This window comes from Lutra lutra, chromosome 11 (assembly GCF_902655055.1).
Source record: "Lutra lutra chromosome 11, mLutLut1.2, whole genome shotgun sequence".
Classification (NCBI taxonomy): Eukaryota; Metazoa; Chordata; class Mammalia; order Carnivora; family Mustelidae; genus Lutra; species Lutra lutra.
The window spans coordinates 79,131,297-79,147,700 of NC_062288.1; the positions used below are offsets into that span (position 1 = coordinate 79,131,297).

General features: G+C 37.6%; 1 protein-coding gene across 4 annotated transcripts in view; it reads left to right on the forward strand.

Annotated features, from left to right (window-relative positions):
- The window catches only part of CPED1 (cadherin like and PC-esterase domain containing 1), a 281,302-nt gene that overhangs the window by 148,679 nt on the left and 116,219 nt on the right, over positions 1-16,404 (forward strand). For all 4 annotated transcript variants that reach the window (XM_047694126.1, XM_047694129.1, XM_047694127.1 and 1 more), the window contains one exon: positions 678-846. In XM_047694126.1, the coding sequence (XP_047550082.1) occupies positions 678-846 (169 nt within the window). The remainder of the gene's footprint in view (positions 1-677; positions 847-16,404) is intronic.

Consider the following 16,404-nt stretch of genomic DNA (forward strand, 5'->3'; position numbering starts at 1 on the left):
AAAAGACTCATTAAGGGTAGCTTGCTTCTACCATATCCCAACTCCTCAAGATATTTTTCAGGGGTTGAACAAACATTTTGATGACAATTTATGGACATTCTAACACTAATTTACCTAGTCTCATGGGATTTTTTTTTTCTATTGACTCTTTTGAGAATCACCAATTCTTCTGTTTATAATTTGGAACAGAAGACAGAATGTTAGTATATGCCATGTTCATGGCAAGGAAGATACTAATGTTCCTATGCTGGAGGGAAGGAAATGCATTAGGCATCCCTGAGAGCTAAGAGAGTCTAGTAGAAAGAAAAGAGGATTCAAGTCAGACCAACCTGGATACCATCCCTGACTCTACCATGGGACTTTAGGCATAGAGATGGTATATGAAATGAGATAATGTATGACTCTGAGAAGTAGTAAGTATTGGTTTCCTTCCTGTGATTGCTAGAGAACTTGCTCTGTAAGATAATTGTTGGCATACTGAAGTATATAATTAAGGGGTTTTTTTCATATTTTAAGTTTCTTATGACGTTGTATAGACCTTATCTGCTTTTGTATGCAAATTATTGGCATAAATAAATATTGATGTGTGATAGATTCATACATCAATATTTACTTATTTGTATAGGCATACGAATAAATCTCTCTCTCTCTCTCTCTCTCTCTCTCTCTCTCTCTAGTTTTGCCAACTATCCTCTGGGTTTGGGAATGAACAAAATCTCAATGCTGGTGGTGGATGAATCTCCAGCACAGGGGGAGACCTTGATCACGTACAAACTCACCATCTACAGAGAAGACCGTCCAAGTCTGCCCTTGTTTGAGGACTTCACAGCATGTGGTTTTGTGCAGGTAAGTGAATTCTACATTTGCACTCTGGTTGAATTGGGAGTGATCTGTTAACCCAGGTGAAAAAGGCCAAATGAAAATTGTTAGAAAAAAGGTGTCTGCTTGCAAATCCAAAGTGTGGTCTCATTTCCCAAAAGCAAGGGTCCCAGGCAGTTATGCGAGCTCCCTCGTGAGTGCTTTGCCTTGTAGTGCGGTGGCTGCTCCCTACACATACTGGGCTCAGTGGATGTATTGTGCTTGATACTGAAAAAAAAACAAAAAATGTCTGAGTGCTCACACTGAATTATAGAATTGATTTTACATTTGAGTTTACATTTCCATGTTAAATTGTGCCGTGTTTCTTGGATTTGTACCTGAATCTACTCTGAAATCTTAAACGAGGTTTGGTGTTTATTTTAAAGAATCAGAGAAAAATTGATGAAGCTATTTCGTGGAAGGGATACTAGACGAATGAAATTACATTTGCTCGAGTGGATATATTTTTCCTGCACTTCTTGTATCATAATCATTCCTAAACACTGTAGTTTCTCCGGTGAACACCACATACCGTTGTAGCCCTGTTGATCTTGGAGGGTGAATATGACCCAGAGACTTTGTCTTATTTGATGGTTCTTTCCTCCATTTCTTTCCCGTGTTAGGATTCCAGATATAACCTTGTACGTTTCCTCACGTCATTTGCCCTCACTATAGGTGCTTCTGGGGAAGTAGTAATTGGTGTTAGCGTATCTCCTAATTATTCACTCAGAAAGCATAATGGCGAATATGTCGTGTCTCGTGACTAATCACCTATTGGGAGCATTGAAGCACAGGGATTAGTAACAGAGAAGCAACCGACTGAGTCTCCGGGAGCAGGATGAATACCATGTTTCCTTAAAGGTAATAGCCAGAGAAGTGTTCTCTCCCCCCTCTCCCCATTATTTGTCAGAGTGTATTTTATGCTCCTGCTAACCTGGCCTGATCACTCTTCCCCAGATATGCTTCCCGACCTGGGTGGTGGTTACACCCATAACCAGGAGGTGTACAGATATATAAAACATTCAATTAACTATGCATTTAAGATTTGTGCAACTTACTGTATATAAAACACGTATAACTGTATTTTGCTATATATAAGTTATATATACTGAATATAAATTATACCTCAATAATATAAAAGAAAAGCATTAGTGGGGAAGTATGTATTATCTTCCAAGACATGCTTCTCTTCTCTAATATTAAATGCATCAGAAATAAGTTAATTACCAGACAATGGATTGTATTAGGAATTTCTTACTATAATATGAAGAAAAATATTAGAAAATTCCTGTGGGATATATCCTACAGATGATTGCAGAAAAATATTTCAGTCATTTATAAGAATTCCTTCCAGAAGGTTTTAATTTAAAGTTTATGTGTGGTCCCATAGCAGTGCTATATTTTAAAACATGGAGAAGTGTCTAATAAGCACTCATATTTTTTTTAGCCTTTCTTTTACAAACTGTCAAATGACTGAAGAGATAGTGAATGAATAATAAGGATTGATTTAGACACTTGGCACGAGGCATGAGTGGCCTCAGGAACCGGGAGAAGTCAGTAACAGAGGTAGGATTTTTCTCACCCTAGGCTCCAGTGACAGTTCTAATACAGAGACCTTTCCGTTGTTTCTTGTTTATGCTTAATCTCATTTGATTCTCTGGGTTTCACTGCAAGGTGATACCATCATGAAGTCAGAATACAAACAGTAAAAGACACAATGTCGGAACTCCTATCAATTCTCAGCTATTTCCAGATTCATAGCTAAAAAGATACAGATCACGAGCGTTTGGTCTTCTAAATTGTTCTTTTTCTTTTTTATCAACAACTATAGTGCCTTACTATATTCTTTTTTCCTTTTTTTTTTTTTAAGATTTTATCCATTTATTTGACAGAGATCACAAGTAGGCAGAGAGGCAGGCAGATAGAGAGAGAGAGAGGAGGAAACAGGCTCCCTGATAGGCAGAGAGCCTGATGTGGGGCTCGATCCCAGGACCCCGAGATCATGACCTGAGCTGAAAGCAGAGGCTTTAACCCACTGAGCCACCCAGGCGCCCCACCTTTCTATATTCTTATGTTGAAGTCCAGAGTCAGAACATTGCATATTAAATGGTAGACCGTTCTATTTGAACCCCTAAAGTGTGTATGTGGCAAACCAAAGGAAATGAATTAAACTTTAACTAGAGTCTATTTGTTGGTTAAAGGGGAAAATTACATTTCCTCCCTATATTATAAATTAGATTTTGTCCTAATGGCTCCATTATTAAATTTTAAACAAACCTAAAAGGAGATCTACGTTAAAATAGCCCAAAAAGAGTATTCGATTTGTGGTTAATTAAGCCTCCTAATTTCTCCTGCTCCCATTCTCTCACCTTCTGGTTACCGGCTCTTCATTTTGTCATTTCACTGAAAGACTACCAGTGAAGGGAAAGCATATCTAAGGCATACCAGTCAAAAAATCAATGTCTTTGACATTTTGATGAATAAGATAATTTGTTAATAGGCATTTTGTATCATTTATATGATCAAATATTGTTAAATACCTACTTAGCCATAATTAACTATCTGAGTTTGGTGTCTGTTTCTAATGATAGTGCCAGTTGGAATTTGTATATGGTTGCCACTGAAGCAACTCTTATTTACTGAGTTACCAGTTACTTACCTTACCAGTGAGGAGGAAAGGGCTCATTTATATGACTGATATAAAACAACTAGATTTGGACGGAGGCTTTTCAGTCTCAGCACTATCAGTATCAGGGATGGATAATTTTTATGGTTTTGGGGAACTATCCTGTGCACTGTAGAATGTTTAGGAACATCCCCGGCCCCTATCCAGTATATTCCTCTCCAAACTGTGACAACCAAAAATGTCTCCAGACATTGCCATATTATCAGCTGGGGGCGGGGGGGCAAAATTGACCCCAGTCAAGAACCACTAATATATACCAATAGCAGGCCTGCTTTTCTACTTTCCACTAGTAAATCTAGTAAACCTGTAGTGGATGTACTCAATGTATGAATAGGTTAGAGGTAATCCTTCAATGTTGAATGTTGAAGAATCACTCTTCTCTTTTCTCATCCTTGTAATTTTAATTATGTCTATAGTCAGCGATACTACTATGACAACTCTTTATTCTCATTAATTTGCCATCTTTTCTAACGTAATTATAATCAGAAATATGTGTTCCATTTTAGAAAACATGATTCTTAATGAAACATAAAAAGGGATATAACATACCTAGACTGTTCTTTCATTTTGATTTACCCATAAATAGCATAATGTTTTGCTGCTAGGAAGAGAGATTTAGAAAGTAATAAACTGTTATTATGGCTGGAATATGTCATGCTTTGGAATTAATAAAATATATTTATGTTCTAAGGAAATTAAAACACTTATGGGGAAATATTTCTTTTAATATCTCTTTCCAAATCAAAAAGTTTTGACATGGATAACAGTATGGCATCCATAGAAATTGATTTGTATAAAAGATCTATGGTCTCATAAACATTTTACCCCCAAAGTGTTGTGCCAGAATAGGGCCATAAATAAAATCTACAGAAAGGCCGTATAGCAGAAGCGTAGGAGAGTACATTTCAGGGATCCATTTGTTAGAAACAGCCTTCATTTTAAAATAAATTACAATTAATAAAGGGAAAATACCAAAGATAGAAAAAAACCGTTAAGAAAAAAAGTTGGTCCAGCATTTAGCTATACATTTAAAACTCACATTTGCTGCCTTATTGTAAAAAAAAATTAACTAGTGATCTATATGCTAAGCTATTAAATGATATATAAATGACTTCAGTTATAACATTTGGAAATGCTTTATAATTTTCCCATTTATTTTTGTACTGTTTCTCAACACAAAGGTTACAGAACAATTCATGTGATAATTGTCAAATATTTTAGCAAATACCCACAATAAAAGAATAGGAGAGAATTTATTGATGACTACTTAAAAAAAAAACAAAAAACCTTTTTTCATTTCCAAAGTTGTAATATCTCTGAAATACTCATTATAGTGATTTTTTGGTTACCTTGCCTACACCACTACACCAGAAGAACGTGATTCAATTTTTCAACAATAGAGCCTGTGTTGTAGTGAAAGGTTCCCAGCTAACAACTGTTTATTAATTATCTGCTATGTACTTTGCTCTTACAAATATGTCATATACTGTAGGAGATACAGTGCAATATTTGTAAAACTTTTATTATATGACATACATGATGCTAAGCACTTTACCTTTTTATCTTATTTAATGTTCTTCACAACTTTAAACATAGTGATAACTGTACCGACCCCTAACTTAGGGAGGACATAAGGCTTTAAAACAAAGTAGTAGCAAAGGTGGTATTTGAATACAGGTCTGACAGACTTCAAACTGATCCCCTTAATCATTACTCTGGACTATAGAATCTGAAGCTCTTATTACACTTATACTCTAATTAACCTATTTAGGATATTCATTTAGCCAAAATTTAACCTGTTAAAATTTAGTTAGTAGAATTTGTTTTCATGGTCATGTACAATGATAATTTTTATAATGTTCTAGAATCACTGAAAAATTCTGAGGTCTTCATAATCCTTAATTTGATGAAGAGTGTTATCAAATCAGAATATTCCCTTCCATAGTGTATCTATCGGAAGGAAAATTTTCAAGCCTAACATCTACTGTTTTACTAGGCACTATATATATCCTAATGTCCCCATATTTAATCAGGCTTAATATTTTATATATTGGAATTCTACTTAGCCAAACTATTACTTTTACTACTTGTTAAAATGTTTTCCAATGTGCAGGCTTTTTAAAATTTTATGCTTGATGGGGCTCCTGGGTTGCTCAGTCGCTTACGCACCTGCCTTCAGCTCAGGTCATGATCCCGGGGTCCTGGAATGGTGCCCTGGATTGGGCTCCCTGCTCGGCAGGGAGCCTTCTTCTTCCCCTCCCTCTGCCACTCCCCCTGCTGTGCTCTCACATCTCTGTCATATAAATAAATAAAATCTTTAAAAATACTGGTAATAAATAAATAAATATTGTGCTTGATTACACATTAAAAATTTCCAGTTAACCCTTTTCACTATTTAACACAACTCACTACCTTATTGTTTCTATTAAAAATATCCACAGTATATTTTTTCAAAACTTAAAAAGTCATTTGTTCACATGTACTTTATAATAGTGAGAAGAATGTACTGTGGAATGGGCAATTTGATGTTACTTCAATGCCAGTCATTGGGGTTAAAGGACCTTACTTTCATACTCTTCATTTAATCCTCATAACAAACAGAGAAGATAATACGGGTGATTTTTATTATCTACTTTACCTACTCCCTAATAAGAGAAAATTAAGTCTTGGGCTATTTTACATTTTTATATTCATTTATAAATTTATGTATTTCTTTCTATTTGTATTAACTTATATATTTATGTTTAATTTTAAGAGCGTTATATTTTGGTGGTATGTCTCAGAGTATTAAGAATAGTTTCTTCACGTGAAGTTTCCACCTTCGATGCTTTATTGTGATAGCTCTCTGACTTTGATGAGTGAAAATTAATAGGTTCCAGAATGCTGTGATTGAGTTCTCACACATGCAGAAGAGCATGTCTCCACTGTAAATGTCAGAATTTTCTTTTGCTCTGTGAATGGGATGAAAGTCTGCTCTGTCGAGATTTTTTTTTTAAGATTTTATTTATTTATATGACAGAGCACAAGTAGGCAGAGGCAGGAAGAGAGAGAGAGGGGAAAACAGGCTCCCCGCAGAGCAGAGAGCCCGATGCGGGGCTCAATCCCAGGACCCCGAGATCCTGACCCTAGCCGAAGGCAGAGGCTTAACGCACTGAGCCACCCAGGCGCCCCTGTCGAGATTATTTTATTAGAGCAAAATTTGCATCTTAGCAAATTATGGCAGGCCATTTTCCTAACCCAGTGGTTAAAAGCTATGGACGCCAAGGCTCGTGCCCATACTTGCTATAGGGAAGCTGGGGTTTCAGTCCTGGCTCTGGTTCTAACTAGTCTAATTTGCTGTGACTCCCAGTGCAAGGCGTATAAGCTCTCTAAACCTCAGTTTCTTTATCTTTAGGAGTAGAACTAGTGCTAGAACCCATCTCAAAGAATTGTTCTAAGAATTCAGCTGGAGGATAAATGCAAAGTTTTATCATGCGGCTAGTGTATAATCAAGTGCTCAATTAATATTCAATTATCATCATCATCATCATCTTCATGAAAGCTCTTTTTGTCAAGATGCACCTCTAGGGCTTACCTGCAGGTGTGTAGGGAAGGAGAAAAAGAAGGAAGAAAGAGAACAGCAAAAGAAGTAGGAGCCAATAATAGCGAGGACGCTGAAATTGAGAAGGAATTGCGACGGGAAGAACTGGTTGGGAATTAGAAAGGAGAGAGGGACCTGGGCTGATCCACAAGGTTGCATTCCAGATGTTCATGAATCCTAGGCACTTTGGCCTTTGTGGACCCCTTCTTTCATGAAAGAAATACTTAAAATCATATTTTGCAACCATGTCAGTAGAAAGACGACTATATATGCATATGTGCATGTATTCACACACGTACTCGCTTTGAAGAGTTTAGGTTTGTTTTTTTTTTTCTTGTAATTATAGAGGAAAGTCATTTTCTTGGGCTCATAGAATTAGTCCTGTGTGCTGTAGGCAGGGTTCCCAATGTGCTTAATAGAGAATTTGGCCCTACTCTTCTACTTCCTTCCAAAGGATGTATAGTAAAGGCATCTATATCATTATCAATGACCCAACCTATTCCTTCAAGTCTTGTCAATTGCTCTTGACTTAGACACTTAGCCCTCTGCAGGTGTTTCAGGTACTATGTGTAGGGACTGAGCATACCCTTACCAGCATTCTTCAAGAGCCTTTATAGCAGCAAGGGGAGTGGAATGTCATTTCCATGAGCAGTTTGCACACTCAGGCATTTTGATGGCAGTAGCCTCCTCCATGGCCAGTAAGCATTCACGTACATCTGAGGCTTGGAAATTTTTATCTTCCATCGCTGTCTTTAAAAGCTAGTGAAGATTAGAGGGGTGTGTTCTTTAGTTCGTGATCTGTTTTAGTGCTTATATAAATTATCTTTCTGAGCTGGTGAAAAGGAGCTATGTTAAACACTCACCTCATGAGTTAATATAACTTATGATCAGATAAATTACCATTTAAATAAAAACTTTTTTCAGCACATCTGTTCTCTATGTCTCTCCAAGTCACATCTGCTCCCTTTACAAGAAAAAACAGGCTTTTACTACCATGAGTGCAGCGGCACCAATACAATGTGGAAGAGAATGAGATCTTCCTGGCTTCAGGATCCAGAAGTTTCTGAGTACGTGTACACTCATTTTTGTTTGAAGTTTCTGTTTTGGCATTCTAAGAATTAGTCCTCTGATTTGTGAACTGTATGGGGAAATTGAAAAGACCCCTGACAGGTCTTTAAATAAAATATTCTGTTAGAGTAACCAGATTTCTACTGTGACATTTGAAACTTTGAGGGAGGCTGTGGCTAACAGGGAAGCAGATAAAAGGGGTTTCTTTTTGATAACTACTGATACCCGCTTCTTTGTGGACTTTAATTGCTCCAAAGGGCCCCTAGATCTTTTATCTCTCTTTCTCTACTTCTTCCCCATTTTTCAGGTGCAAACTAACTCCAGCAGGTTACACAGCAGGATAGTGACGATGGTGTTAAGAGAGGGGAGAGAGTGTTGGGTGCTGGATTAGGCATTTTTTAAGTTCTTCTCCCCCTACCAAATCAAACCTAGAATATGGCTCATGTTTTAAAAAAGCATTTTTGGCTTCATCAAACAACAGAATTTGACTCTGTATAAGACAAGTTAAAGCAAACAATTCCTGTGGGCTGGTAGAGGAAGCAAAGTCCCTTTTTGCATGTATGATGAAAGTTTTGACCCCCAGTTCCAAGCAATAATACACAAGCATACACAATCCTGTATATCATTTCAAACTTATGAAAAACCTTGGGTAAAAAATTCTTATCCTAGTAACTCACAATCTGATGCAGAATATCATGGGCAGCAAAAGCAGAATAAGGATGGCTTTACATCTGTCATAAATAAACATGATTATAATTCAATTTATTGAGCACCTACTTTGTCCTAGAAAGTCTCCCAAGTGTTTATAGATGTTATTTCATTTGTTGTTTTCATGGCAAAAAAAAAAAATTAGTATCTGTATAACATAATACCATTTTGGAATTATGTGTGATTTCCCCAATGATCTCTGTTAGCCCGGAGAATCTGCAATTACTATGGTTCTCGAAGCAAAATGCCACCAGATCTAATAATTGTCTTGGAAACAAACATCTGTAAGGAGCCACCTGGCCATTGTTTTCTTCTCACAGGCTCTGAATGGTGGAGGTAATGGTGGTCCTGGAAGCACAGGGAGAATTAATAATATGTCCTTTAGACTGTTTATATTGTCCTCATTAGTCAAAGCCATTGATGTACTTTCTTTCATCAGGCTATAACAAATTGTTTTTGTTCAAAAAAAGCTTGGCCCAATGGCTGAATTAGGTAATGCTGAGAAAAATTTCCACATGCATCTAACCAACAGTAACATTTCCTTTAATAGGTGTGTGTTGTAGGAACAAGGATGGGGGGGTATTCCTTGCAGATGGTTTCACCAATTGCAGAACTGCAACTTGGTTTGACATCTGTTCCCTGAAGGCAGAATTAGGACACTTTACTGCGTGACATATTTAACTTCTTTTGAAAATGATGCTAATTTGTCTTTTTTTTTCTTTTTCATTTGCATCCTTTTTTTAGGCAGGACTAATGAGTTTAGAACATTGAACGTGACCTCATTCCTCAAAGCGGACCCAGTCTCTCCACCCCAATGGCCCCCCCCAACTCTTTAGGGTCTCATTCTTCAGCAACGGTGGTGGGAGGGGGGCAGCCTTGCGCTGGCATTCCTGTGTTTTTACCTTGTCTACTCACCCCCACCCTAAATGCTTGAGAATGGCTTTTCCAGAGCTCATAGGTTATTTTAAAGTTAAATTACTGCTAGAGTTAAGAGGTCCTGTTCTCACAAGTTTAAGAAACATCAGGAAGGGAAATTTTTTCTTTAAGTGGAATAACCATTCCGAAATACTTTGGTCAAAATATTATTTGTACGGTCTGATTTCAAGTCACAGTTCACCACTTATGTGTTGGAGAACTTGGGCAGGTTTCTTATCCCTCAGATAGGGATGTAATAGTACTGATCTCATAGACTGGTTTTAAGGAAAAACTGAGTTAATATTGTTGGAGTTTGGAAGAGTGCCTGAGCACAGACAGAACTCAATATACACATTTGCAAAATATAAATGGACAGATAAATAAAATGCCTTCAGCTTGGTACAAGAGGAATTTTAAAATGGGCTTTTTTTTTTTTAAACCGAGGTCTAGTAAACTGAATGTAGATTTTTAAATTGCTTATATTTAAGGTTAGATTTAATAAGATATAAAAACATGAGGGGCTTTGCAGAACAACCACCTGTGCTAAATTATACAATAAATTTTGTAGTAAATGTTACAAATGAGACTTCCAGAATTGAGTGTAAAATTTGTCCTGAATTTGTTTTGATTTCGATAGTTGTACAACTAATTTTGTATGTCATCATATTAGCCATCTCATTGAGAGACTGAGAATTAGAGAGCTATTTCACAAAAAGAGAGGAAGTATTTCTTTGCCAAGCACAGGGACATCCTTTCCCAGATTCTATCTGGTAGATTCCATTAAAGGTAAGGGGATGAATATTCCCTGTGCCATTTTTACAAATGAATAGCAAAGGACAAAGATACCTATGTAACATCAGACAAAAGATACAACTATAATGTAAGTTAATTTTTTAATATGTATAATTTTTCAAAAGCGCCATCACTTTTGAAAGCCATCACTTCGAAAGACAGTGAAGGTATTCATACCTGATAATGACCTAACTGAGAAAACGTGTCCCATTCTATACATTCACATCATAATTTCAACCCAAACTGCTAACCTCTCCCCCACTTGTTTAAAATCAGAATTTGTTCCAAATGGTGTTTCGGTGTTTCCCAAATGCGAGTATATCTCCACAGATAAGAGATTTGCCACTTTTGAGACTATTTAAAGTGCGTAGTATCTAACATTTTTTTTGGCGCTTACCGTGTGTCAGGTCCTATTCTAGTTGCTTTACATTCAGTCACTCGGTTCTCAAAACCAAACCAAACACTGACAAGGCAGATACTTCAATAACACCCAGTGATTTTGCAGATGGAGAAACAGAGTTACAGAGAACATGCCCACAGTCACACAGCTTAGTAGATAAGAGCCTGATGGGGAAACCAGGCAGCCTGATTCCAGAGCTCTGCTACCTGCTAGCAGCAACCTCTTCTCCTTCCAAGCTCAGCTCTTAGTCACTGCATCCTGCTCCAGAGCTAGATGCTGGAAGAAATATATGGTTTCCAAGACTTTGGCCCCTATAGTTAATTTGTAGGTTGTTATTTGAACTTGTAATTATTTATTTTTTTCTGTAGAAGAAAATTTAGAAGTGAGGTTAGGTTACAGGGAACATCCAAAAATCCTCCGAATATATGATATTTAATACAGTGAGAAGGATCCTGAGGTCGGAGATAAGGATGCCAGGGAACCCTGCCATGATTTTGTGTGGGGGAAGGGCTTCAGTGTTCCAGGCCGTTAATGGGAAGACACCTGTAGAGGAGGGTGTGAGTAATGAGGCGCGTCTCTAGCGGTGGGATTGACCAATAGCACTGTGGGTAGCAGCTATATTTATTTTAAAATCATTTGTGGATCTTGTATTCCAATGTCACACTAAATCAGAGTTGGGGAGACCTTGGCTATTCTATCCTTCATCCTGCCTATCAGTAAGCTTCAATAACTTGCCAAGATCCATCCTTAATAATTTACCAAGGTTCATTGCCAATCAGTAGCAGAGTGAGGATGAAAAGCTGTGGGCTGGTTAACAAACTCTTGGACAGCTAGTAGTTGTACCTTATGTAGAAGAACTTTTGGAATCCAGACATAGATATGTTTCCTGAGATCTTGACCAGCTCCATATCCTTAAGCCTCCCACACAAAGTTGCTCTTTCTAAATGTATTAAATGATCAATTGCAAACTTGCTGACCGCTCTGCCTGACTAAAATTAGAGCTCTATTTCTTCTTTAGAATATGCACTCTGCTATGTCATCTCCTTATTTCTTAAGTCTTAGTGGCATACTCTTGATATAATAAAACATAAAAACTATAAATAAATTTTTTGAAGGAAAAAAGGCATTAATTTTAGAGGTAGTTGTAAATGATTATTAAAAAGAAAATCCTCCTTCAGTGTGATGTCCCCAAAGATAAGACTTACTTTGGTCATCTGCAAATCTTCAATAGCCAATCAACAAATACATTTGTCTACGTCAATGCTGGCACAGAATGAAAAAAGGATTCATGGAAAGCCCCCAAAATAGCATGGATTTGCCTAGGACTCTCTGGCATCTTCTTTCCCATGCTAAGTCCATCTGTGCTCACACTAACCCTCTGCCTGGCCAACAGCCCTCCTTGCCAACTGGCCACATACTGCTGATGAACAGCCTCTCACCCCTTTCATAACCAGAGCACAAATATTAGATGAATTTCCTTTGAACCTTGCTTCCTCTTGGCTCTTAATGTAGTCTGGCTCCTCACAAGAAATGCTCTGGGTCTGGAGCCACAGACTCCCTTATTAATCACTTTTTTTTCCAGGATTGGCAAATATCAAAAGAATTTTTACACATCTCCAAGGTATTTGATACAATGTATTGTGATTGGAAACAATGTCCCATTTCTTAAACATTTAATTAGAATCTGTCACTGCAATATATGGAATATTAACTATCTAGCCCTTAGAAGGAGCGCTAAGGTTTTCTGTATAACAATAATAATATTGATAACAATAAACCACAATCATGTTCTATTCGATGCTTTCTCTGAAAACCTATTTCTTTAGATACCTTCATGTATAAGTGACCAGATAATAGGTAATCCATATTTAACTCAACTTAATAAAATAATATGTGTTCCATGTTAGACGGAAGCATCTGAAAGATTATATTCTTTTTAACACCATTATCCACCAAGAACACTTTTAACCATAATAATAATAATTTCCAGCTGTCCCAAATCCTAAAAGTAAAGCACCAACCCCCCAAATATATTCTGTTATTGAGACATGTGTAAACAATTACGAATATCTAAACCATACTGGCGTTGGTTTTCAGGCTCTCTCCAAAACTGTAGGGAAAAAGAATGCCTCTAATAAGTATGTTGATAGATACATCCTACTTCAAAAATTGCTTTTGCCGACCCACAGAATAAATATTTCACTTTTTATATTTTAATAACAAATTTTATAAAGTTTAAATTTCATGTTCAAAAAAGAGTAAAAGACATCCCTGCATATCATCTTTCTAATTTGAAAACTCAGATTTTTCAAAACCACCCCAAGATCCAAGTGTACAGAGTGATGGTCTCTTTTCAGTGAGATCCTACTTTTTGGGAGATCAGAGAGGCCTCCGACTTGATCAAAAGTTGGTGGTTTTTTATTCAGTTTTTGTTGTATTGTGCTTTTTCAAAAACAAAGAAAAGCCCATGGGTTCATTAGGCTAAGTACCTGGATTCATTATGCCAAGAAAGTATTTGAAGGAATATACATGTTTACATCTTAAAATATTTAGATTAAGTATATTTTTAAATGAAACTACTTATTTTTTTTTACCAGAATAAGCATTCGGGACCTCATTCGAATCCTATTTTAAATAGAGTGGATTCCATTAGCATGGTGTTGTTTGAGATAGTGAAATCCTGTGGTTATCTTTACTATGACATTGGAGTTGGTTAATAATCTGTTCCTAGAGCTTACTTCCTGTCTCTGCACTACCTCTTTGCACCCCCCCCATTCTATTACTCGCACATGCATTTACACACATACACAGAATTTCTCTAGGCCAAAACCTAGATCTTTGATCACCTTGCTTAGCGCAATGTCTAGAAGCCTTGTTTGTTTGTTTGTTTGTTTTTTAGAGAGAGAGCATGCACAAATGGGGATGGGGGAGAGGCAGAGGAAGAAGAAGACAGAGAGTCTTAGGCAGGCTCCAGCCCAGCTTAGAGCTGGACTCGGGGCTCAATCTCACAACCCTGAGATCATGACCTGAGCTGAAATCAAGAGTTGGATGCTTAATAGACTGAGCCACCCCAGTGCCCCTGCCTAGAAGGTTCTTAATTAATACTTATAAAATTAAATGATACTTCCAAGCTAGATACAAAATTAAATATATATTCTATTTTTTAAGTTATTATGCTCTAGGTCATATGAATAAGATCCTTTAAAAAATGTTAACATGCATCATTACATTTGTAGCAGAATAATGATTGCATCATTCCTGTCCCTGAAGGTTACCAGATAATACAGTTTCTAAATTCTTCATGTTTCAATAAAAAGAAAGCCTCCTTTCTTTTAGCCTCAGACTTTCACATACTCAGCAACAAGACAGGTATGAAGGCACTGAGAGGGAGGAGCTCACCCATGGGGCTTGTATTCCTCATGAGGACAGGCTACCTGCTGCCCTCTGCTCCCAAAGGAAGAAGGAAAAGTAGTCCACAATTTCTCCTCTCTGAGGTAGTCACTTGTGACGTTTTGGAGATGACTTCAAGAAGGAGAGAAAGGTGCTTATTTACCTGGTTGGATGTCTGCTTAGCAGCAGGGCTTACGGAATAGCCTTTCCTAGCAGACAGGTGGAAAAGCTTCCTGAGACACTGCAGTCACTGAGGCTTGCCAGGCTGAGAAGGGGCAAGGACCTAGAGGTCTATCTGTACCTAAAGGCCCTGAGGTATATCTTAGCACTAAACGTAGATCTGTCCCATGTCACAGCCTCCAGAAGCAAAGCTGTAGGAGGTAGAAGAAACTAGTTTCAGAAGCCTTATTGGGAACCAGGGTGGGACCAGAAGATCCCTGAGGCTCTCAGTATGTCAGGCTCCAGTGGAAAAGGAAGCCAAGATTCTGAGGACTCCAAACAGCTGCATCATCATCAGGGCTTTCTTGAGGAGACCCCCATCTATGTCAAGGGTAGACAGTGAGCTAGATCAACTGTGATGACCACTCTTTTCTCCTCTCCTTCCTCCTGTCTCAAATCAAGAGGAGTGAGTTTAGGAGTGAGTTTAGGTGTTGGTCAGACTGAATTTCTATCTAGGGGCTCTGGGGAAGCATGGGTCTCCAAGCTCATTCAGGCTGTTACAGAAGTCAGGTCCTTGTGACTATAGGACTGAAGTTCCCGTTGTCTCACTGGCTGTCAGCGAGGGCTGCTGTATGCATTCAGAAACTACAAGAGTTTCTCACCATGTGGGTCCTTCTGTCTCCTAAGCCAGCAATAGCCATACCTGGAATCGCTCTCAGAATTTGTCTGTCTATCTTTCTTAGACCTAGAGCTCCCTAATTTAAGCTCAACTGATTTTGGACCTTAATCACATCTGCAAAATCCTGCCACAGTGACCTCTAGATTAGTGTTTGCTTGAATAACTGGAGGAACATGTATATACGCCAGAGGCCAGGAATTGGGAGAGCTCTTTTAGAATTAAACCTCTCACCCTCTCTGTCCATCATAAACTCTATGGGCTACAAATCCCTTCCCTGGGGAAAGTTTTGGATCCAATATGAAATTAAACTTTTAGTGAATAGATTCAAGTCTTTATATTGAAAATGAGACTTTTTATAACTGGCAATGACTCAAGTGTAATGATAAAAGGCTTTAATGTCCATTAAGGGAATCAGGCCCATTTAAAAAGAGGGTAGTTCAGTCAGTGGAATGTGATAATAGTAGTAATTAGAAAAAATTAGATTTTTGTCTTATTTACACCTTACAAGTTGAGACTCCTCAATCGAAACGATTACACCTGATTAGAATATAAGCTCATTCAGTAAAGCAGTCTATCCTAATAAATGTCCATATGCCACATGCTGTGCTTGGCACATCTTATCCCTTCATGTACAAAATATGTAATGGGTACCCATATGTAATGGGTACTATTATCACAGCAAACAAGGGGCAGAGCTGGGACTTAAATTCAGTTCTATCTGGTTTTAAAGCTCATGATATTAATTCTTCCACAATTAGCTGTTCTTAAACTACTAAGGTATTTTTTACACCAGATGACAAATGAGGGAACCCACTTAGCCATAAAGTATAATGGCTGTTATCAGAGCTTTGGGTATTTTCATAATCAAATCATGTTCTGCCCCAGATAAATTCCTGTAAGTCCGAAATACAGAGTATGATTAGGCTTTCAAGCATGTGATAGTTCTTTTTTAAGATTAGCAGTTTCCCTGCATTATGTTTGCATTTCTTTGTTTGCTTTTTACTTAATTGAAATAACTTAAGAGACCATAAAGTGTTGCAAACACAAATCCCAGAGGTGGATAATAGATCTGGCAGAATTTGACTAAGTGTGAGGCAATAGAAGGTCGCAGGGACTGTGGCGAATGGAAAGCATATGCCATGTTGAAAGGGAAGAGCAACCAGTCAGCT